General features: G+C 36.8%; 4 protein-coding genes across 8 annotated transcripts; all 4 read left to right on the forward strand.

Annotated features, from left to right (window-relative positions):
* Nucleotides 1–823: 823 nt before the first annotated feature.
* On the forward strand, nt 824–6,300 carry LOC100707140 (uncharacterized). Of its 2 annotated transcripts, XM_005463315.4 has the most exons (10): nt 826–1,135; nt 1,789–2,124; nt 2,250–2,519; nt 2,680–2,772; nt 3,097–3,207; nt 3,357–3,446; nt 3,538–3,566; nt 4,023–4,079; nt 4,170–4,244; nt 5,199–6,298. In XM_005463315.4, exons 1-10 carry the CDS (start codon nt 1,081–1,083, stop codon nt 5,313–5,315), a joined length of 1,233 nt encoding a protein of 410 aa, XP_005463372.1. In that variant the 5' UTR covers nt 826–1,080; the 3' UTR covers nt 5,316–6,298. The 2 variants fall into 2 exon arrangements, with proteins under 2 accessions (XP_019201019.1, XP_005463372.1); XM_019345474.2 differs by having other exon boundaries at nt 824–1,135; nt 4,023–4,244; nt 5,199–6,300.
* A 3,705-nt stretch (nt 6,301–10,005) lies between these two features.
* On the forward strand, nt 10,006–13,660 carry LOC106096805 (uncharacterized). 2 transcript variants are annotated; one of them, XM_019346005.2, is made up of 9 exons: nt 10,006–10,168; nt 10,758–11,053; nt 11,135–11,464; nt 11,583–11,828; nt 12,431–12,517; nt 12,619–12,647; nt 12,759–12,815; nt 12,911–12,979; nt 13,169–13,660. In XM_019346005.2, the coding sequence occupies exons 2-9, from the start codon at nt 10,993–10,995 to the stop codon at nt 13,307–13,309; spliced, it is 1,020 nt and encodes a 339-aa protein (XP_019201550.1). In that variant the 5' UTR covers nt 10,006–10,168; nt 10,758–10,992; the 3' UTR covers nt 13,310–13,660. The 2 variants fall into 2 exon arrangements, with proteins under 2 accessions (XP_019201550.1, XP_025755066.1); XM_025899281.1 differs by having other exon boundaries at nt 11,138–11,464.
* Nucleotides 13,661–14,461: 801 nt separating this feature from the next.
* Nucleotides 14,462–17,070, forward strand: LOC102077310 (uncharacterized). 2 transcript variants are annotated; one of them, XM_019346016.2, is made up of 6 exons: nt 14,463–14,806; nt 14,993–15,328; nt 15,456–15,722; nt 15,874–15,972; nt 16,143–16,232; nt 16,322–17,070. In XM_019346016.2, the coding sequence occupies exons 1-6, from the start codon at nt 14,746–14,748 to the stop codon at nt 16,327–16,329; spliced, it is 861 nt and encodes a 286-aa protein (XP_019201561.1). In that variant the 5' UTR covers nt 14,463–14,745; the 3' UTR covers nt 16,330–17,070. The 2 variants fall into 2 exon arrangements, with proteins under 2 accessions (XP_019201560.1, XP_019201561.1); XM_019346015.2 differs by having other exon boundaries at nt 14,462–14,806; nt 16,143–17,070.
* Nucleotides 17,071–20,134: 3,064 nt separating this feature from the next.
* LOC109194855 (uncharacterized) lies at nt 20,135–23,288 on the forward strand. Of its 2 annotated transcripts, XM_019346004.2 has the most exons (8): nt 20,135–20,396; nt 20,806–21,141; nt 21,308–21,574; nt 21,675–21,755; nt 21,933–22,022; nt 22,105–22,130; nt 22,757–22,825; nt 22,934–23,288. In XM_019346004.2, exons 1-8 carry the CDS (start codon nt 20,339–20,341, stop codon nt 23,027–23,029), a joined length of 1,023 nt encoding a protein of 340 aa, XP_019201549.1. In that variant the 5' UTR covers nt 20,135–20,338; the 3' UTR covers nt 23,030–23,288. The 2 variants fall into 2 exon arrangements, with proteins under 2 accessions (XP_019201549.1, XP_025755065.1); XM_025899280.1 differs by lacking the exon at nt 21,675–21,755 and having other exon boundaries at nt 20,136–20,396.
* The last annotated feature ends 232 nt before the right edge of the window (nt 23,289–23,520 follow it).

Genomic DNA, 23,520 nt, shown 5'->3' on the forward strand with positions numbered 1-23,520 from the left:
AAATCAAATCAAATCAAATCAATATATTTATATAGCACTTTTCACAGGATAAAAACCACAAAGTGCTTCACAGTAACATAAAAACAGAAATACATAAAATACATTAATAATCAAACATACAGCACAAATCTAATTAAAAGCCAATCTAAATAAATGAGTCTAAGCTGCTTTTTAAAAGAATAAATACAATCAAGGCAACGTAATGATGGAGGGAGAGCATTCCACAACCTGGGGGCCACCGCTCGAAAAGATCTATCTCCTCTGGTCTTAAAACGAGTTCGTGGGACTACCAACAGCCTTCGATTAGATGATCTCAGGCTGCGAGAGGGAGCGTGGGGTTCTAAAAGATCAGAAACGTAGGCAGGGGCATCACAATTCAAAGCTTTAAAAGTCAGTACCAAGATTTTAAAATGGATTCTAAAATGTACATGAAGCCAGTGTAATGAACGTAACACTGGTGTAATGTGCTCTCTTTTTCGTGTCTTAGTTAAAAGCCTTGCAGCAGCATTCTGGACTAACTGGAGACAGTCAAGATTCCTTTTGCTCAAACAAAGAAAAAGACTGTTACAATAATCTAAGCGAGATGAAATAAAAGCATGAATAACCATTTCTAACTCAGATTTAGACAGCAAAGTTTGCAGTTTGGAGATGTTTCTTAGCTGAAAAAGGCAATGCCTAATTAACTGGCGATGTCACACTGCACAATGTAATGTCATTGCTGGTACAAGTACATATTTCTATATATGGCAGTGGACAGGAAGTGTGCTGTGGCTTCAGTGGAGATAAAACTCTACAGCACATTTTTAATATCCTGTAGATTTACTCTAATTTACCTCCATTAAAGTATGTAAGACTGCTGTCTCAGTTTGGTTAAAGAAGGATGGATGTTCTTTTTTTTCATATCTACACGTTTGTAAAAACTAAGGGAATTCATATGACCTACCAACATTAAAAATAACCACAGCGTGAATGAGGAGGAGACAGGAAGTAAAGAAGATAGACATGTGTCTTTGACAAGTACAACAGAGTTGGCAAGTTGCAGTTGTGACAAGATGAGAAGGAAAACCAGAACAAAAGGCGATGATTGAACACAAATTATTCAACATTTCTCTGTTTTTGTTGCTTCTTTATTCAGGTAAGGTAACCTTTACAAATACTCTAAAACCTAGTTTTTACTTAATATCAACAACAAATTTTTAAAATACATTTTCAGATCTGAAAATAAACTAAGACACTGCATATTAGAGTAAAGACTTTATTTTAGTCCAGGGTCATTATTTATATTTCTTTACTTTTTAAATCAACAGTAACTGCACAAAATGATGCGATTTATGCGAAATATGAGAATTGTTTAGCTAAAAAAAATTTCTATTTCATGTGTTAAACCACAAAAAGCATATAAAGTGCTTTGAGGACTCAGGTAGAGTAGAAAAATGCTATATAAGAACTAGCCCATTTACCATTCGATATAATATATTTTTGGCTACTCACACTGCATTATTCATAATGCAACTGTAGGAAAGGAAGATCTACATGTACCTACAAGTATTAAAATGTTTGGGGGGTTTTGTGCTTCTGTTTAAAGGTAAGGATACATTTAACATGTAAGAGATTTTTTTCCAACTTCTTTTCAGATTTACTTTATTCTGAAATCTTTATGTAGACAGCTGTGCTTTTGTTAGAGCAAAACTGAGTTTGGTGCACACATTTATTTTGTGCACAAGAATGTAAATTATCTGCGTTTGCACAAGTAATGGTAATATTTTTGTTTCTCTTTCATGTTCTCAGGAGCACTAAGTGGAGATCTTTCGCTCACCTTCACTGTCAGAGATGGAGATAAAGTCAATTTGCCTTGTCAAAATCGGATCAACAATCATCACAACTGTCACACTACCACCTGGCTCTTCACTGATTCAAGAAGCACAGCAGCAGTAGAGCTGGTTAATCATGGACAGCTCAAAGAAACAGCCAAATCAGACAGACTGAGTGTTACAGCAGAATGCTCACTGGTTATAAAGAAGGTCACAGCTGAGGATGTTGGTCGTTACACCTGCAGACAGTTTATAGGAAATCCAGGGACACAGCAAGGTCCAGATGCTGTGGTTCATCTGTCTGTTGTCGTCAGTAAGTATTTACACCACAATATATTTTAGTTCAAGTGGTGTCATTGGAACAGCATATTTTCATTATATTTAAGAAATAAATATGTATTCTTGCTTTGTTTTTCTCTTGCAATTCATCTTAACCAGTGACTGAAAAGAAGAACGCTGATAAAGTAACTTTAAGCTGCTCTGTGTCGACATTTGATCGGTGTAGACACAAAGTGAAGTGGATTCATAACAGAAGAGCTCTGGATAGAGATTACTCAAATTTAAAAACATCACAGTCTTCCTGCTCTGCAACTGTGACTTTTCTGAATCTTACATATGGTCACATATCAAGTTCTGACTTTAAGTGTAGCTTAAAAAGAACAGAAAATAACAAAGAGCAGCTTTTTACCTTCAGCCATCATTCATCAGGTAAGAAACCAGGAGGGGTTCTGAAGAGCTTATTAAATAAATTCACAGTATTTTGACTACCTAAAGTATTAAATTATTTTATTAATCTGAAGATTTAATCTACTGAATATACAGAAAGTTTTCTAATGAAAGGGCCACTGAATTTTGTTTTTTTGTTCAGGTGAAGAAACAAATACAGCAACAACAGTCAAATTAGACACAATGACTACAATAAAAGAGCTGGAAATCATGGATGGTTCAACAAACTTACCAGGTAATGTCAACAATATTCTGTATCATTTTTTCAGCAAAGCCTTTTTCTTTCTGAATTTTAGGTGAAAATGTTAGTTGTTGTTAGTGAATGAGCAAAGTTTAATCAAAAGTCATTCAGATTGGTGTTAGTAATGACTTCATTTATGGGTTTTAATTAACAATATTACATATACAAAGCAAACTCTCACAGTTTGCTTTGTATATGAGTAGTTGCCAAAGTTTTGTTTTTTTGTTCAGATGAAGATGCATAAACAAATCATTCAACTGTTATAGAACATACCGAATGAAAGGTCTTCTGAATTTTATTCTTTTGTTTTTGGTGAAGAAATAAATGCAGCAGCAACAATTAAATTGGAAATGATGACTGAATCTGGCATTAAAGGAGGTCTGACAACAAAACAGCTGGAAATCATGAATAGTTTGAGAAAATTACCAGGTAATGGCAACAATATCTCTCTCTCTTTCTACAGACTTCAGTAAATATTAAAAAACAATGTGTTTTTAAAAGGCATGCACTGATATTTCAGATCATGTACTTAAACATACATTTAAAATACACTTTTCATGTTTTCACTCTCTTCCCAGACTGGTCCTGGTACAGGCTCGCCATTGTGGCCCTGGGTTTAGTAGCACTTATAGCAGCTGTTGTTGTCGTCAGCATCTGGATAAGAGCTGGTGGGATTTATTCACATATAAACATAAAGGTTGATAAACCTGGATTCTGTTTGTGGAAGTTAAAGTCGACTTCTTATTTTCTATTGTTTAGGGAAAAAAGCACAGATGGATGAAAACATGGTGAGTTTATTAATCAGAATGAAAGAGATAATTTTAGATTTTTTCCTTCACTTGTGCCACGAGAACAACAAAACAGCATGACACATTAGGACAAGACAGCTAATAAATAGAAAATTAAGCTAGAATGTCTGCAATAAAACAACCTTTCCCAATAACACAAACATGTTGGATTATACAGAAATTTTAGAGCTCACAGTAGAGCTCATGAACAGGCAGCACTCATCAGGATAAAAACACTGATTCATGGCAAACCTGATAAAAGCTCACATAAGGATCAATGAATATCCATATATATATATATATATATACATACATATATATATATATATATATATATATATATATATATACATACATATATATATATATATATATATATATATACATATGTATATATATATATATACATATATATACATATATATATACATATACATATTTGCCTGTTTGTTTCAGGAACAGAATTTAAACTCTGCAGTAACTTCATCTGCTCCAGGAACCAATCAGGAATCTGTGAGATCAAACAGTTACTCACCACATGTATTTGTTGAATCTGCATTTTATACATTACTGAGCAGTCTTTATGTTGTCTTCACTGTGCAGGCTGATGTCCAAGATGTTGTTCTCTACGCCTCCCTCAGCTACACTGAGACCACCTACAGCTGTCCAGGTCTTCAGGTAATTTGATCGTTAAGGTTGCAGGGTTGCTCCTCCTACTGACCCCTGTCGGTAGTTACTGCTTACCCGTTGATTGAGGTACTTAGTGGTTTTAGGGCACATGGCTGGAAGATCTAGCGTGGTTATTGACCTGTCTGCTGGGGTATCCTCTGGTGCATCCTCTGGTGCAAAACGTTCTCACTCCTTAAGCAGAGGAACCCTGGCCAAGCATACATATATAGTAAGGAGTAAGGACCTTGTGGCAGGGCGTGGTCTGTGGTGCCACTGCAGGGGAGGCGGACACACTTGAGCACTTGAGCGGCATCACGCCTCGTCAGCTTAAAGTGTGGGCTAACTCCTCTCATGGTTGTTGGAGCGTCAGGCTGTGCGCAAAGAAGCTGCAGCTAAGGGTTTGTACAGCAACCAGTGAATAAAGATGATGCAAAGCATGTTCATGTAGTGGGGTCTGCTGTGATCATTTACAAACGTGTTGGGGGGGGTGAGTTGCTTCTGGTCTCTGACCCATTCCTAGACGGTCGGCCTCTGGCTCAAAACTTTTCAGTGAAGTGAAAATATTGAACATGGACATTTTTGTGTTTTTCTGAAATAGTTATGTCATGGTGTGTAAGTAGAAATTATTTATGTTTGATTTATTTATGCAAAAGAAAAATAATATGCTTAAAAATGCAATGCTGAAGACCTCTTGCTGTTAAAAAAAAGAAAAACCCCTTGGGGAATTTTGACAAAAATGTTAAATTTCATTGAGAGGCTCGTAATTTTGTCCTCATCTGTTCATATGTCAAAACAAAAAATATTAAAATAAAAAGAAATTGGCTCACAAGAGGAGCCGTAGAGAGTAGAATTCATCTTGGTAAAGTAAATGTGTTTGTAACAAAAACGTTTGTTAAAGCTCCCAGACAGGCCAGGTTAGCAAACAAAAGGAAAAAAAGAAAAAAGCTGTGTATTCTTTTTCAGGTTCCCCATAAAGACGATGAAGAAGGTGAAGCTGTGACCTACATTATATGTCCAGTCTCTTCTCCTGGACCCGCTCCCATCAACCTCTATGCTAGCATCAACAAACCAAAAAACTAAAACACAGAAAAAACACACAGAATCTCTTTTTATTTGATAACTTCTTTCTTTCTTTCCATTCTTGTGTAATGAAAGAGGGTTTCTGTTTGGCTAAAGTTCCCAGGATTTAACTACAGTGATAATGTAATCTGTATTTTAATTATTAATTTCTAACACAGAATGTTGCACTATATTTTTTCATAGATTGTTTATTGCTTTATGTGTTTGTATATCTGCAGATTAGGCCTGACGATTTTATGATATTAAAAAGTGTTTTTACATTATGTAAAATCCCAAGCAGCCAATAAAGGCTCCAGCACATGAGTTTTATTGTCACAGTACTGGGTCTCTGACCCTGTGTTTTTGTTGGTTTTAGTTATGTTCTTTGTTTATTGTATTTCATGGGTTTTGGTTCTCTTCATTGTTTCCTGTATGTGTTATATTCTTAGATCCTTGGATTTAGGTTTCCTGTTAGTTTGCCTTCCCTGTGTCCCATGTCTAGTTACCTTTGTCTCCATCTTCCTTCTGCCTCCCCAGTGAGTCGTGTCTTTTGTCACTCCTGTCTCTCTGCTCCATGTTCAGTTTGTTCAGTGTCAAGTCAGCGTCTTTGTGTTATATTTCCTGTTACTTTGACGATCCCTTGTCTCATGTCAGTGTTTGTGGTTTTGCTTTCCCTTGGTCTTTTCATGTTTGATTCCTCCCAGCTGTGCCTTGCTCCTGTGTCTCATTCCCTCGTTATCCCTCAGTTTATTTAACCCCTGTGTTTTCCTTGCTCTGTGTTGTGTTGTACGGTGTGTGTTTACCTGTGTGCACCTCTCTGTGTGCTTAGTTTATTTTTCCAGTGTAGTTTTGTATTGTTTCTCCCAGCCAGCAAATAAAGCTGTGTTTTTTTAGTTTGCTCTTTGCCTCTGTGAGTCTGCATTTGGGTCTTCTCCTACCAGCACACAGCTGGTTCATGACATTTATTGTTGTATTTTGTTTATTTTTAATTTTTTTTGTAGTCTGTAAAACATCATATGTTCTCAGAATTTCAATATATACATATACATATATATATATATATATATATATATATATATATATATATATATATATATATGCAAATTCATTGCCTCAAGCAAATAAGCAATGTTTACTTAAGATAACTACATTAGGACAACTTATTCATTCATGAATCACATTTTTGTCATATTTTATATTTGTATTTTGAAAACAGTAGCAATGTCAGCTACCATTTCACACACTTCACATGGAATTTTGTTGGTTGAAGGACCCTAATAGACTCTAGAATTGTCACCATAAATGCTGCCTGTCTGTTTCATATGAGCATAACAGTTCAGGCACAGCTGTGTTGCATGTGTGTCAAGAAAGAAGCAAGAAGCATCAAGAAAAAGGAAGTGTACCTAATAAAGGAAGGAGGAAAGGAACAAGGTTTATCTGGCAAAAATAAATAAATTGGAAAAAAATATTAGCAGGAAAAACTTGTATTGTAAGATTTCAATTTATTTTATTTTTCTGATTCTAAATGTTTGGTATGGACATCCAAACCATTATAAAGGCCAAAATATAAACTCAGTAAATAGATGAGTAGATTAATTAATAAGTGTAAGTAAAAGCAATAATCATCTGCCATGAAATGTTTTTATTTTCCATAGTTTTTTCCAATAACGGTATAAATTTGTTTTGCCTTTTTTCCACAGTGATTAAGATGTGGATGTCAATGTTATGTGACATGAACAAGTTTCCATTAGAGCACCAAAACACCTAAACAAATGATCCAGTTTTTAACATACGGTTAAAAGGCACTACTGTTCAAAGGAAATCTTCATTTTGTGGGCTATTTACTGTGGCATCATTTAATTTGAGTTTTAGTGGGAATTTTTTTTATTTAACTTACGTTAAAAATGGTCAAAGTAACTTACTTTTTTTAACGATTTTTGAAATGGTCGCTAGCAGTTATGTTCCCGCCACTGCCTGTTATGGGTGTAAAGTATGGAGGACCACAAGAGCCGCGCACATTGAAAGAATCCTGCTTAAATAATGAATTGTAGAATAAATTCTGCATTTGTGAATTCATTTTTAAATTCCACATTAATAAACTCATTTAAAAAGCTCATTACAAAAACCATTTTCAATTTCCAATTGATTAAACTGATTTTCAAAATGTTTTTTAAAATGGCGATTCCACTCCTCATTTCAAAATCCATTTCCCTTTCCTGTTCGCTTACGGATTAGCTCAGGGATTAACATTTGGCTTAGCAGATGGATTAGCAACTTCATTTTAAAATCCTGCTGCAATGCAAATTAGCCACACTGTGGATTTTAAGGAGCTCTCTGATTGGTTGGACAGACACATGCTAGCTGCCTGGATTTTTCTATGCTGCTGTTTGTCCTCATAGCTTTGCACTGCTAAGAAGTGTGTGTGCTTGTACAAAGGCTGTGCAGCCTCAGGATTTACAATTCAATTCAATTCAATTCAATTTTATATAGCGCCAAATAACAACAACAGTCGCCTCAAGGTGCTTTATATTGTAAGGTAGACCCTACAATAATGCACACAGAGAAAAATCCAACAATCATATGGCCCCCTATGAGCAAGCACTTTGGCGACAGTGGGAAGGAAAAACTCCCTTTTAACAGGAAGAAACCTCCAGCAGAACCAGGCTCAGGGAGGGGCGGCCATCTGCTGCGACCGGTTGGGGTGAGAGAAGGAAGACAGGATGAAAGACGTGCTGTGGAAGAGAGACAGACATTAATGACAAGTGTGATTCAGCAGAGAGGTCTAATAAAACCATACTCATATGTATATGATGTGTAAATTGATTTATTCTTATACCTCCATGCCCCAGTAGCCGAATTCTTCACCCCAGTGAAGAGATGATCATTTTCTCCTCTTCACTGTGTGTAAGCGGCAATACATGAAAAACCGACCCACCATACAAGCTTGTTAACGGGCAATTTTTAGATTATTATAATTAAAAAATAACCATTATATGCGAAGGCCCAAAGCCTAACAACACAACCACTAAAAAAATGTAACTTTTGTACCACCAAAATTTTATTTACTTACATTTAAAAGTGTGTTCCTCTTCCGCATTCACTCCCGCTTCGTCCACGATTGTTATGAGAAAAACTCTCCTGTATGACCCGCATTGAATCCTGGGATATGGTGGGCCATTAAGGATACACCAGACCAATGTTCCCTCTAATTTTTCACGTGTCTGAGCGAACACACAAACTCCCTGAGCGATCCCTTGGACCACTGTGAGCGACATCAGATGTGTGCACTGTGGTCGCGCCGGCATCTAATCCATCCAAGTTACATGGTTTATTAAAATAATCAAATTACAGCATTTACATTTATGTTAGACTACTTTTAATTAACTGCTTTAGCCCACTTACAATGAAAATTTTAAAAATCCTGTTCATGACCTGTGTAGTATGTTAACACTATTGGAAGTAAAAATAACTTGAACTCCAATTTTGAAAACACAACTTTCTTTCTTTCTTTTTTTTTTCATAAAGCTCTGACTTGTATTATGAGCCTGTGGTCTGGGAGAGAGTCCTGTAACTCTCTGTCTGCCAAATACAGTATATAATGACCAATGTTGGGCAATTAATTATATAGTTACTACTTCAAAAAAGTAACTCAGTTTGGCAAACAACAAAGTTTTTTGCAGCTATTTATTTTTTTTAATGCAGCCAAGGCGTTTTTAAATAAACATTTCAAACTATTTACAGAACATTCAGCTGTTCTGCATTAAATTTGATGCCACACAAATTATTTGTGCCACTCCAAAAAATAATTTCTGTCCACTATGAGATAAAGGAGAACAACAGCCTGATACCTGCAGGCCTGACAACAGGAGATGTATCACTGCTGTAACACCTCTAACATTACGCAGCCGCCTCATTGTTCTGACACACACAACAAAACTATTGACTACACTACACACTAACTACACAAGATTTGCTCTAAACGTCGCAAATCTCTCACATCTCAGAACACCGCCGTCACTCCTAAAACTTCCCCCCGTTTCTTAACAACTAGATGCCACGTTGCCATATCATTTTTTGATTGGTCGACACGGTACTTTTTTTCGACCAATAGGAAAGGGGTGGCGGTTTGGTTTTGTTTTTGCTCACAGGCGGAGAGTGCTTTCGAGCGCTTTCCTTATAAAACGCAGTTTTTACCGTTTCTTCCCGCAGTAAATATAAATAACGATAGTATTCAGGAAGAAAACCAAACATTGCATATATTTTTATCATAACTCTGGTTTTACGTGGCCTATCAACACAATTAAAAAAACGTCCACACTTTTTCCGTCAATTGTTCCGTCTGTCCTGCTCACATCTCCAATGGTTGTACACGTTGTCATTAATGTGGCTTCACTGCACATCAGCCATGCCGCTTTGCTAGCTAAAACACCGGTGTCGGCACATAAGGACGCTGTCATAGCCTGTCAACAACGTTGATTGGCTGCGTATATACTAATGTGAATCGCATTATTGGCTGGACTATAGGATAAGGTTCGTTCTAATCCCATACAGGAGCAGCCAGTCACTTACTGACTAACACTGCAAAACAGAATTGTTAAAGTTTTAATTTTAATTTCAATTCAGGTTAGATTTTTTTTTGTGCGCAACGCAGATTTTCTGTGCGCAGAGACCGTGCCAGCAGTGCGCAATTGCGCACGTGCGCAGCTTAGAGGGAACATTGCACCAGACCCATCCTTCAAATCTGGTGAAAAGGAGGACCCATTTGTCGCTGCATTTGGGGGACTCTTCGACTTTGGACAGCTGTGATGTAATTGCCTGCAAATGCGGCCATCGAAGCATGCTACCCCTGAATTTGGACACAGCCACTGGCAGGTGTAAGTTAGTGGGGGTGAAATGGGAGAGTGGAGTGGATGAAAGCAGAGCAACAGCACCACCTGCAGCCTGTTTCTGTTTTGTACTGCTTTTAATTCCTAAAAACAATTTTAAGTGCTCTGTTATGGTGACTGTCTTGATTAAAAACTATTTTTATATATTTAAAAGCATATAAATTATCAAAAACATTAAAGAGTGTTTGAGAACTTTTATCCAGCCATGATTTGAAAGCATATAGCCCAAATTTTAAGAAACTGGTGTAGCAGTGAAGATGTTTAATCTGCAGTGAAACTAATATAATAAAAGCCACATGTTGTACCAGCTGTTCCAGTGGAAGGTTTGTCCAATTAGCTTGTCTATATACCTTTTAAGTTACATTTCATCCAACAGTCCTGAGAGTCCACACAAATGATCCTTTTATATACTACAGTCCAAAGTGAATGCAGATGGTCTTCTGCAGCTGTAAAATATCTAAAGGACACTGAGTGTGGAAACGATCTGTGTTTCTTTTTTTGGTCTTCCTTAAGTGCTAAAAATTCTGCTGCTGATGTACTCACGTTCCTACCAAAAGACTTCCCTTTTTCTTCTCAGAGGAAAAACTATTTCAGAAATGCAATGAGGAACCAACACGTGTTAGAGCAAGAAAGAAAACATCTCATCTGTTACAGCTTGGACATCAACAGCAGATAGTTGTCCTCTTCACCTGGCCCTCTCTATCAGCATAATATCAGCATAAATCACAGGAAGTGGACACAGCAGCTCTACAAGAAGGACTGTTTCAGAGAGTAATTATTAATGTGAGAAACAGGAAGGAGAAAGACGGAGAATGGCTGAATTCAGGTGGATTCAAATGTTTTCATCAGTGATACTAATGCTTCAATTGTCAGGTAAGGATATTTAAATGTTTATAAATGAGATTACAAAAGCTTAGTTTGTTGACATTATTGATTTTATTCTTTTCTTCTCAGCAGCAGCAGCTGACCACTCTGAGTTTATTATCAGGGATGGAAGTGAGGCCACTTTGTCATGTGAAAATGTGACAGATGATCAACATAAATGCAACAGCACTACCTGGCTCTTCAGTAAATCAAATAGAGCCATAGTAACGCTGTTTGAACATGGGAAGATTCACCGAGAGGCCAAAACTAAATCAGACAGACTGAGTGTTACAGCAAAATGTTCTCTGGTTATAAAGAAGCTCACAGCTGAGGATGTTGGTCAGTACACGTGCAGAAGGTTCAACAAATCAGGACATCAAGAAGGTTCAGACTCTGTAGCTGAGCTGTCTGTTGTTAACAGTGAGTATTTACATCATAATGTTTTCAGATTGTTAGAACATCAAACTGAAACATTACAATAACTATAATTACAGTGATGATTACTGTAAATGTTATTCTTGTTCTCTTTTTTTAACAGTAACTGAACATAAGGATGACGACACAGTGACATTAAAGTGCTCTGTGTCCACATATAAAGAATGCAAATACACTGTGAAGTGGCTCTATGGTAACAAAGACCTGAGGATGTCACAGTCTACCTGCTCAGCCAGTGTGATCTTTGCAACATCTGATCATATTTACACATCCAAGAGTTCTGAGATGTTGAAGTGCCAAGTGACACATGGTGGAAACGTGCAGGAGTTTATCTTCAGTCAATCCTCTGGTTAGAAAGGGATAAGTAAACATTTCAGTCCTTACAATAACTTCATCATGTTATAAACAAACAAACAATTTTTTTTTTTTATATGATCATAGAAAAAGTGCTTGTATGATTTGGTGAATAAGGCGAGTTATATAAAGCGCGTTGAAGTCAGGTAAAGTAGAAAAGCACTATAAAAGAAGCACCATTTAACGGACTTCAGAAGCCTGCTCCTATCAACAGTCAGTGTTGGATTCTTATACATGATACACTTACTTCACTTCAGCAAGTTCCCAAAAATAAGCTGTAAAAGAAAACATCCTGTGGAGATGTATTAATGGAAAGAAGGAAAACGGGAAGTCAGCTTAATGAGGCTGCTGTTCATTTTCTGTTCCCTTTTATAAACAAGCTTCTTTTTAAAAAAAAAAAATTCTCTCAGTGAAATAACATTATAACCAGGACAATATTTCTTTGTTGGTCATTTTAAGCAAACACAATGATCTTAACCGAGTACTTTTATACAACCTAAAAACCAAAATAAAACACATTTGATTTTTATACATCAGGATTTTAAAAAGACAACAACCTGCAGACATAATGTGTTTAATGTTTTTCTTTTTCTTCAGGTGTGTGGAAGTTTATTGTTGTAGCGCTGGGGTTAACAGTACTCATAATGAGTGCTTTCATAGGCATCTTATGGAAGAGAGTTAAAGGTGAGAGCTTTCACAAGACTGAGCTGTCATCATCAGGGAGACTGCAGAAACCAGGATGGACTTTCATTCTAAAAGCTTGAATTGATTTTTCTCTTTTTTAGGACACAAATCCCAGATGAATGAAAATGCTGTGAGTTATAACACTTTCATGTTATATACGAGTAATGAGTCTTTCTCACTGATGTGATTATAGCCTGCTGTGTTTATGAGGCTTCTTTGCCTGTTTTTTTTTTTGTTTCAGGAACTCAATTTAAACCCTGCAGTGACTCTGTCTGCTCCAGGAACCATTCAGGACTCTGTGAGCTCAAATACTTACTCACCACTTGTATTTGTTCTCCTATATGTTGAATCTAAGCATTACTGAGCAATCTCTATGTTGTTGTATCTGTGCAGGCTGAATCTGAATACGCTGTTCCCTATTCCTCCATCAGCTACACCAACAACACCACCAGTAAAGCTCAGGTAAGCTGTCCTATTGGTTATTCAGGTGATGTCAGTTAATAACAATAAAAAATCCCATGAAAGAGCAAGGTAAATGTTGATATCTGAGTGTTAAGAATAAATATTAAGATTATGATACTATTATCATATCTGCCTTACCCTACATTATTATGGTCTTAATTATTTTGTTTTTTGTGTATTAATTTTCAGCTTGTGGGTCAAGATGATGATGAAGATGATGACACAGTGACCTACATCACCATGAAAAGTCACATTGCTTCTGCTGCACCTTCCAGTGATCCCAGCGGCCTCTATGCTGCCGTCAACAAACCAGTGAGAGACACGTGTTGACGAAACAGCTACAGCTCATACAAGCTTTCTTATGTTACACTGGTTATGGTTTAGCTCACACCCTTTTCAACCTGTTATTTGTAGCAGATTGTGTAAAAATGTTTCTGTTAGGCTTAAGTTCTCCATGTTTAACAAACAGGACATTATACTGCTCATTTACATTTCTAACACAGAATGTTTCACTATGTTTTATCCATAAATTGTCTCTCGTTTGACAAAGTTCAGAATTTATTACTGTAGCAACCCCTTTAATCCAGAAGGGGGTGCTGTATATCCATTATAACAAAATGTGAAGCAGTGGAAGAAATGATCTAACATCCTCAGACATGATAAAAGTCACATGTTACATCAGCTGTTTCTGCTTGCAGTCATTTAAACATCTGTATCTCAGAACTGTTTGAGTGTGTGTTTCAAAGTTGAATTAGTTAATTATTCAGTGTTCAACAACAGACACATAAAACAATATAAACTCACAATGGAAAACAACAAACTGCATTTTTACATTGGGCTATAAATCCTGTGATTAACACGCCTCTAAATCCCTGTGCCTTGTGAAAATCATCTCTTTGGGATTTATGGTCCTGCAAATTTGTCTGTCTGTGTTAACTTTTCGATTGGACAAACGGGAGAGAGGGGTTTCACCCACTCAAGATGCATTTCCTGCAACTCCCTCTACTCGACGCAGCAGGAAAACTGGTATTATACCACACAAGCAAAAGAAAAAACATGCGTTTCAAAGTGCGTGCCGCTTCATACATCTCATTGTATATGTGGCATCTGTTACGAGCCCTTTTGGTTTGGTGGTGTGAGTAAACTTTTTTTTTTTGGGGCACCTGTCCCGTTTGGCTCTTTTGCCATCGGAATTATTGTCTAAAGGCGAAGAAAGATGCCCAACGGATTTACTTTACCAAATGGACCATCCCAGCCTTGCCGTAATGGTCTATTTGATTCACCTTTTATTGTTTATTTTATTTTATTTTCACTTGTTAAATACGGGACAGACTTGACTGGGGAAAAGAAAGGGGAGGGACGGGGATAAAGGGCAAAAAACAAAAAACAACAAAATAAGCAGACGAAAAATACATATATACATAAATACATATATCAATCGCCTGGATCACCTGTTGTGAGTAAACTCTGAGTATTATGATTCAGTTTCTCATATTGCAGAAGTAAATAAAGCAAAGTGGACAGGACAACCAAACCATACTTAACTATTTGAGAGATGAATTTTAGGTGTCGCTTTAACGACAACTCTGGCTGTTAATAAATGAGGAACATGAAAGCTGTGTAAGTCTGGTTGCATAAGAATAACAGCAGCAATGTGAGAAAGAAAGCTGAAAGTCATAATGAGGAAGTCATAGACCGATAAGTACAGGAAGAAGACACATTTATGCTTTAGAAGCCTGAGAAGAAAAGAGAGACTGAGAGACATAATGGTTACATTTAGATGGATAAAAATGTTTCTGTTCTTTATACTCATGCTTCAGTTTGGAGGTAAGGATGATTTGTACACTGTACATCAACCAAGGATTTGAAAACTAACTCTTCTTTCTAATTTTGAGTAATATCATTTTACTTAGCACAGACAGCTGTGGTGTTTCTGTGAACAATGAAAACTGAGTTTGATACACGCTTCAAAAATGCAGTGTTAACATTTTTGATTCTCTGTCATGTTCTCAGGAGCACATAGTAGAGCTCTTTTGCTCACCTTCACTGTCAGAGATGGCGATAAAGTCACTTTGCCTTGTGAAAACGTGATCAACAATCATCACAACTGTGACACTACTGTCTGGATCTTCACTGATTCGAGAGGCAGAGCAGCAGTAGAGCTGGTTAATCATGGACAGATCAAAGAAAAAGCCAAATCAGACAGACTGAGTGTTACAGCAGAATGCTCACTGGTTATAAAGAAGGTCACAGTTGAGGATGTTGGTCGTTACACCTGCAGACAGTTTAGAGGTAATCCAGGGAGACAGCAAGGTCCAGATGCTGTGGTTCATCTGTCTGTTGTTCACAGTGAGTATTTGAGACACCATATTTTTTAGCTCAAACCATCCTGTTAGAACAACATGCTGACAAGTTACATTTTAAAAAAAGGAAATTATTCTTATTTGGTCTTTCACTTGCGTTTCATCTTCACCAGTGACTGAACAGAAGAACGCTGATGCGGTGACTTTAAGCTGCTCTGTGTCGATATATGAAAGGTGCAAATACAAAGTGAAGTGGATCCATAACAGTGAAGCTCTGGACAGAGATTACTCACATTTAAAAACATCGGAGTCTCCCTGCTCTGCTACTGTGACTTTTCTGAACCTTACATACACTCACATATCGACTTATGACTTTAACTGTAGCGTAACAACAGAAGATAACAAAGAGCAGCTTTTTACCTTCAGCACTCAGTCATCAGGTAAGAAACCAGGAGAGATTCTGAAGAACCTTTCAAAATAACTTCACATTAATTTGACTAATTACCTAAAATATCTGCTCATTTTATTGATTTGAAGCTTTAATTGACTGAACTTAGTTTCCTAATGAAAAGTCCACTGAATTTTATTCAGGTGAGAAATCAAATACTGCAACAACAATAAAATCAGAAACTACAACTGGAAACACAACAAAAGAGCTGGAAATCATGGATGATTCAACAAAATTACCAGGTAAACAACAATATTAAGCATATTTTCTATATTTCTGTATTTTAGAATGAAATGTTTTAATTTCAGATGACATATTTTTTTCCTCTGTATTCATCTACATTAAAAAACAAAAACAATGAGAATATGACATTTAAAATATTTTTTTCATGCTTTTCATGCTCTGTCTCCAGGCTCATGCTGGTACAGGCTCATCATTGTGCCTCTGGGTTTGGCAGCACTTATAGCAGCTGTTGTGGTCGTCAACATCTGGACAAGAGCTGGTGAGAATATTCACATCTAAGCAAGAAGGGTTGATAAACCTAACATGAAGCTCTGAAGAAGCACAGGTTTATGATTTCGTATTTTACAGGTGTGTAAAGATGGTGAACTATGAAAAAGTCCAATCTTCTGATGTAGTTTGACCAACCCTCCAGCTTCTGTCAGATCTCAGTGATCAGCACATCAACATGCTTTATATTTGCACGAGGAGCAGAAGCTTTTAAAAAGAGACTCGTTAGTTTTGCTTTAGTCACAGTTTGAACAACAATTTTGAAATCTTGATATGATCTGTTTAGAACCACAGTGACTTTTCTAAACTGCCTGCCTGCATCAGCTGTAAAAAGCTCTTCCTCCTTGTACTGTGTTTTTTGGAGGTGACCATTGTTTTTCATCAGTTTTCAGCAGGCAGGGGGCGCTTTTGGAGGTTTTCTGGACGACATGTTGTTTTCGCTTTCTGCAGAGGCCTCCTGTACAGCATGTGTGTTGTAAAAAGAATACACATACCTACATTTTTCTTTTACATCTGCATTTGCTGATCATTTCTGAACTTGGAAAACATGCTCTCACTATTATTTCCAAAACACTCCTGTCGGCACTTTAATCTTGGGTAATAGATTTCAAAGCCATTTTTCATTTCTTTCTTTTTCAGCTGCAGAAACTTAGTTTAAAGTTTTGAGCTTAGTTTTATGAGCCTGAGCCTGGATACAAAGTCATTTGTATCCAGGTGTGGTCGAATCTGGTCTGCACTCAAATGAGTTTTGATTGACGATGATGTAATCACACACACTGTTATCTTTGCCTAACTATTTTTAAATCCCTGTAGAACTGGAACCACGTAAGGTAGCGCAATAATTTTTTTTGCATATGAAACCGGAGGAGTTGTACTTACATCTTATTCCATTAGCTTGCCCTAGGTCACGGTTTCCTTCCACATATAGCTTTGCAAAAATTGCATAAAAAGCACTTCCAGCAACAAAAACATAATATTCCAGAAACACGCTTTGCCGATCTGATTAGCTGTTCATAACACTTCCTTCGTTGGAATATAACTCAGCGCAAACTATCGCATGTCCGCCATTACCTGTCCAAAACCAGAAGTGACGTCATTTTGGCGGAAAATGTAGTTTTTTAGCTTCAAAGCCTATGTTGGTGTTTTTAAAAGTCATGTTTGACTTTATGCTTTTCTGTATCGTTTCTGGGATGCTTAGAAGTCAAATTACACTGTTGGAAATAGTTTATTTTGATGCACATGCTGTGTTTTTGCAAATTTGCATTTATTTATTTCCATTTTTCCTGTAGTATATAAAAATTAGTGTATCTCAAAAATAAAACTATGAAGACACTCAAAATAAATTTCTCGTGGTTGGAAACTATTTTTTTCAAACCTTTTTGTATTTAAAGTTTTGAGGGATAAGCCTCTTAAATTTCTCTTACTAGAAATATATGTAAAAAACAAAACAAAACTGATTTTCAATTTTTTGTAGTTTATTGCACTTTTTTGCAATTTATGTAGTTACTATGGACTTAATGCATACATATTATTAAAATTTGGGCTATAACGGTTGTATTGATGAAATGCTCCCACAAATGGCACTACAGCATGTAAAATGTAAAGATAAGCTCTGGCGGACTTGGTTCTATGGTAGGTCTTAAAGGGTTAAATAGCCTGTGGCAAATATATTAGTGTTGTCTTCTCACTATACATACTCTTAACTTTATGCAAGAGAAAATAAAGTATTAAAAAAATGATATTTTTCGCAAAGAAACTCTGTCTTGTGTTTTTGCAACATAGTGCTGCTTTACGTGCACCCGGATTTGCGACATGCTTTACGGTAACTCAAAACAAAGACTGCACCCTCTCCACTCGCTGTTTACAGACTGCATACTTTCCAGATGACCACAGGTCAGGTCGTGATATATATTGTTATCGTGATATAAAAGAATTCATATCGTGATAAATATTTTTTCCATATCGCCCAGCACTACATCCCAGCATCCTGTGACCAGTTTGTGCTTTCATGACTACAAATGTAAATTTGGATTGGAGTTTTTGCCCTATCCTGTTAGCTTCTCTATTTGACTTTAAAGTACATTTAAATATGCCATTCAGCCACAACTTTGAGACCTGCCTGTCACAGTCAGGCTGCAAAGCTGACTGTGTGGATAAAGGAGGTGAACCCAAGCGCAGACACTCTAAAACAAAACTCAAACTTAACATAAAGCGAGCCGTTTATTAAGGCTGGTAAGACATTGCAAAACGAAAGGTAGAGGTAACCTAAACTGGGGAAACTAAAGATAAACATAAAAAACCCAAAACATGAAACTTGACATGTATACGTGGTACGTGGTACGTGGTACATGGAACATGGAACATGGAACATGGAACATGGAACATGGTGGTACAAAGGACAAAAGACGACCTGACACTGAACAAAGGAGGACAGAGCACTTAAGTACACACAGAGATAATGAGGGGATGTGGAACAGGTGGGAACACAGCTGGGACAAATCAGACCTAACGAGACAAGGGGAAGCAAGACAAGAAACGCTGCGCATAGGACAGGGACTTTCACAGTAAAACAAGTAACAGAGTGGAATCCAGACATGACAACACAAGCTTGACAATATGAACAAGAAGACAAGAAACATGACAGACTAACACAGATGACCTAAGTAAAACATAACTAAACTATACTTAAGGCAACCAAATGATCATCCTATTACACAACATATTTAAAGGGATAACTTAAAGACTCAAAGCATGAACTGAAAATGCTGGGTCAGAGACCCAGGAACGTGACACTGCCCAAAAGCTTATCTCCATCTATACAAGGACAAGGGACCTCTGAGGAAGTTAGAGCAAGCATGACTTCATCTGTAATATCTAAAACAACTCATTTGGATTGTCTGCAGTGTTAATGTGGCAGCTTTGTGTATCCTATCTCATGTCAAGGTTTTCATTAGGGAGTGTGAACATTTCATTCTGTGGATTGCATTGTTCTACTGAAAATAAATCTCTCGTAAACTGGTTCATTCATTATAGAAGGTGAGAATTTATACTTTGCATGTCCTACTTCTAGTAAACTTTTCCCCTAAAAAGCATAATTGGATACTGAAATGTTTAAACGTAAAGAAACATTCATCTTCCGCAGCTTTAAAATGTCTAAAAGACAGTCTGTGCTTTTCTGACCTGTGTCTGGTTGTCATTAGAGGTTAAAACCTGCAGAGTTATGCTGCTGCTGTCGTATCCACATTTGCACCAAAATACTTCCCCTTCAGTTCTCAGAAAGAGACACTTAAATAAGATGTAATGAGGAAGAAACAATGTACCAATGAAGTGACAATAGTTGGGCCTGGGAGTTTTTTGCCTCTGCACATCTATGCAGATTAATGTTTCTACCCTGTTGCCCTTACTTTCAGTCACGAATAAAAAAAAGAGACAATGAAATTAAAATTTACAGTAATCTTCACTAATGTTCCAGTTTGTGTTTTAATGAGACAGTCTGAGCTGAAAATTATATGATTGAAATGTTTACTATTAACACCATAGACATGAGCCACAAAGGACCAATATGTTGAACTTTATGAAAGTGTAATAACCAACACCCTCAGCTGTGAGAACAGTTTGCTGTTACACTCAGTTTAAATGTCTAAAGGAAATTTAATGTGTGAAGCATCTGTGTTTCTGACGGTAACACTTCCACATTCTCACCAACTCTGCCCCTTCACTTCTCAGAAAAACATCACTTCACAGACACAGTGAGGGACCAACAAGTATCAGAGCAAGAAGATATAATCTTACCTTCACAAACGCACAGTGGGATTATCATAAGTCACTGAGCTACATTCAGCTGTCTGTTCAACGTGTTCATTTTAGATTTACAGGGTTTGATGGCCTGCAGTGACCTTTGACCTCTTTAATATTGTTTGGTTCCCCAGCTATTCAGAAACAACAGAAATTGTCAGAGAAAGGAATTCCTGAACAGTTAGCGTGAGGTAGTGAGATAACAACAACAGGAAGTCAGCACAGCATCGCCACAAGGAGCACGACTATATAGTCTGTGACTGTCGTTAGTGCGAGAAACAGGAAGGAGAAAGACCGAGAAGCATGATGGCTGAATTCAGATGGATTCATTTATCAGTGATACTAATGCTTCAATTAACAGGTAAGAATACAGATACATTTATAAATGAGATTACAAAAGTTTACACTGAGGACATTATTGATTTTATCTTCTCAGCAGATTCGGAATTGTATGAATGTATTACCTCACTAATAACAGGGAAGTTGATACATTTATTTTTCAGAAGCTAAAGAAGAAAGTGAAAAAAGAGAGACTAAGAGAAATGATGGTTAAATCTATTTAGCTTAAAGTGTTTTTATTGCTGTACCTGTGCTTCAGTTGGTAAGGATACATCCAACATGTGTATGAGAGAAATATTTAAAAACATTTCCAGCTCAGTGCACTAGTGAAAATGAAAACCATACAAATGCAAACGTGTGCATAACTATGCAAACTTATCTGCGCTCTGACATGCAGTGTTAACATTTTTGATTCTCTGTCATGTTCTCAGGAGCACATAGTGGAGATCTTTTGCTCTCCTTCACTGTCAGAGATGGAGATAAAGTCACTTTGCCATGTAAAAATGTGATCAACAATCATCACAACTGTGACACTACCACCTGGCTCTTCATTGATTCAAGAGGAAAAGCAGCAGTAGAGCTGGTTAATCTTGGACAGATCAAAGAAAAAGCCAAATCAGACAGACTGAGTGTTACAGCAGAATGCTCACTGGTTATAAAGAAGGTCACAGCTGAGGATGTTGGTCGTTACACCTGCAGACAGTTTAGAGGCAATCCAGGAAAACAGCAAGGTCTAGATGCTGTGGTTCATCTGTCTGTTGTCATCGGTGAGTATTTACACCACACCAGACCACCAGTATTTACAAACTGTGAACAACTAAACAATATGCTAACACATTTGATCTATTTTTATTAAAAAAAAGTTTGTTTTTATGAAAAAGATTTATTATAAAAATGTTTGTTTGTTTTTTTCTTGCATGTCATCTTCACCAGTGACAGAACAGAAGAAAGCTGATCAGCTGACTTTAAACTGCTCTGTGCAGGTATATGGACGGTGTAAATACAAAGTGAAGTGGATCCATAACAGTGTTGCTCTGGACAGAGATCACTCAAAATTTAAAACATCACAGTCTTCCTGCTCTGCTACTGTGACTTTTCTGAAACTTCAGTATAGTCAGATATCAAGTTCTGACTTTAAGTGTAACATAACAACAGAAGAAAACAAAAAGCAGCTTTTTACCTTCAGTACTCGGTCATCAGGTAAGAAACCAGGAGAGATTCTGATGAGAAAATTACTTTGTGATGTGAGTAAAGAACTTTTTAATTAGCTGAATTTGATCTTTTGTTTGGGTGAATGCAGTAACATCAGCAACAACAGCAAAAACAACAACAAGAAAAACAACAACAACAACAGCAGCACCACCACAGTCTGATAACCCAGGTCCTAATGGGGTTTTTTGTTTGTTTGTTTGTTTTTGCTTTTTCAAAAACATTATTGAATATCTAACTAGTCTTAATGAGGTTTTATTTTGTGAAGACACATGCATGTCATATTTGCACTTTTTTTTCCTCTCAGACATTGAACAGTAAATGAAAAGATTCAGATATTTGTGTTCAGGTGCAGCTCTGGTGTGGCCGTACATCCTCGTGGCTGTTATTTCAGCAGCACTTTTAATCTTTGCTGTGAAACTGATTGTACTGAAGAGAGGTGAGAGAAATCCCACATTAAATATTAAAGCTGAATCTTCTCTGTGGTCAAATGTGTAACCCTGTTTTTCTTTTCTTTTCAGGGAACAAAACACAAGCCAATGAAAATGTGAGTTCAAAAATAATCTTTACTACACATTTTAATTCTATAGATCAGAGGTGATGCAGTGGTTGGTGCAGCAAAAGATCAAGAAAAGAAAAAAGAGGGTGTAAAATTCATTTTTGCTTTGATTTTATAATTATTAACTCCAAAAATGACCGCAGCCTATGTGCGAAGTCCTTTCTGACCCCAAAAAAAGACCCTATGGTACTGGTAGTTGGACCGTTGTGTTGCATTTTATATGTTTTATCATTTTACCTATCTATGATTGCTGCAGATGTTTAAACACTCACATTGTCATGTTGCAAGTAACTGAAAGTTGCACTGATGTAATGTATATATTTATTCAGGCCTTGACCTCAAACCCTTCAGTCACTCAGAAAATAATAAGATCAAACTCACCACAACTTCTGCTGTTTGAACTTGTTCTTCAACATTATAAAACTCACTTTACAACATCACACTGTGCAAGAGATAGATTTCAAACTGAAGGGAAGTGAACTGGTGCTGTTGAACTAAGCCAAAAGAAGTGGTAACACATTTTGAGCGATAACATGACATCTTTGGCAGAGATGGGTCAGTGTAGATCCTCCTGCATGTCAGAGGGTAGTAATTATGTTTTCTTTACTGTGTAGGTGGATCATGAAGATGGTGTTTCCTACATCTCCATCAGCTACACCAACAAGGCTTACAGTGAAAACAAAGTAATGCATATGATCAATCTTTCCAGCTTCATTGGTGCATTACTAAATGGTGTTTTCACTGTGTTGTGTTACATCTGGTGAAACATCCTGTGCTCTGTGTGCTTCCAGGTTTGGGGTAAATGTGACAGCGATGAGATAGTTACCTACTCCACTGTGAAAGCTTCCTCCACAGATCCCAGCAGCCTCTATGCTACCATAAAGTAAACAAAAAGGAAACTTAATCATCAGGTCATTGCTTCTGTGAAAAAGCTTCGTCTCTATAAGAATTATCGGTTTGCTCAGTTTAAAAGGAGGAAGCAGCTGTGTGAGTGTTTAAAAAGCAGAATTTGTGACACATTTTGTTTTGTAACATTTGCAAGGCTTTCATTTTTATTTTATCTTTTGTTCAAAGTTTTGAAATGATGTACATAGATGTTTTTATTTTGCTATTTGCCTGTAAATTTTCTATAACTTTCTATTTCTATAACTCTATAAGTTTAGTTTCATTTTTCATAAACAATCATTCAAAGATTTGTGTCTTATTACAGTAAGCATCAAAAGCAGGATTAAATGGAATCAGGCATTAGAGTCGGAGGATATGTCATTACCTGAATGACATAAATAATTTTACATGAATGACTGTGAAAGTTTTATTATGCGGGTCGCACTTCTCTACTGAAAACGAACCTTCCCTCTGGTGAGCAGGTTTTTTCACA

The sequence above is a fragment of the Oreochromis niloticus genome, linkage group LG15 (genome assembly GCF_001858045.2).
Source record: "Oreochromis niloticus isolate F11D_XX linkage group LG15, O_niloticus_UMD_NMBU, whole genome shotgun sequence".
Lineage (NCBI taxonomy): Eukaryota > Metazoa > Chordata > Actinopteri > Cichliformes > Cichlidae > Oreochromis > Oreochromis niloticus.

Excerpts from the sequence above, each read along its gene's own strand:
- LOC106096805 (XM_019346005.2), top strand. The coding sequence starts at position 10,993 with ATGGCTGAATTCAGGTGGATTCAAATGTTTTCATCAGTGATACTAATG. Across the intron at positions 12,648-12,758 it reads CCCAGATGAATGAAAATGCT|GAACTCAATTTAAACCCTGC; the intron begins GTGAGTTATAAC and ends TTTTTGTTTCAG. Across the intron at positions 12,980-13,168 it reads ACACCACCAGTAAAGCTCAG|CTTGTGGGTCAAGATGATGA; the intron begins GTAAGCTGTCCT and ends ATTAATTTTCAG.
- LOC109194855 (XM_019346004.2), top strand. The coding sequence starts at position 20,339 with ATGATGGCTGAATTCAGATGGATTCATTTATCAGTGATACTAATGCTT. Across the intron at positions 20,397-20,805 it reads ACTAATGCTTCAATTAACAG|GAGCACATAGTGGAGATCTT; the intron begins GTAAGAATACAG and ends TCATGTTCTCAG. Across the intron at positions 21,575-21,674 it reads CTTCAGTACTCGGTCATCAG|TAACATCAGCAACAACAGCA; the intron begins GTAAGAAACCAG and ends GGGTGAATGCAG.
- LOC102077310 (XM_019346015.2), top strand. The coding sequence starts at position 14,746 with ATGGTTACATTTAGATGGATAAAAATGTTTCTGTTCTTTATACTCATG. Across the intron at positions 14,807-14,992 it reads ACTCATGCTTCAGTTTGGAG|GAGCACATAGTAGAGCTCTT; the intron begins GTAAGGATGATT and ends TCATGTTCTCAG. Across the intron at positions 15,723-15,873 it reads CTTCAGCACTCAGTCATCAG|GTGAGAAATCAAATACTGCA; the intron begins GTAAGAAACCAG and ends AATTTTATTCAG.
- LOC100707140 (XM_019345474.2), top strand. The coding sequence starts at position 1,081 with ATGATTGAACACAAATTATTCAACATTTCTCTGTTTTTGTTGCTTCTT. Across the intron at positions 2,520-2,679 it reads CTTCAGCCATCATTCATCAG|GTGAAGAAACAAATACAGCA; the intron begins GTAAGAAACCAG and ends TTTTTTGTTCAG. Across the intron at positions 3,447-3,537 it reads CAGCATCTGGATAAGAGCTG|GGAAAAAAGCACAGATGGAT; the intron begins GTGGGATTTATT and ends TCTATTGTTTAG.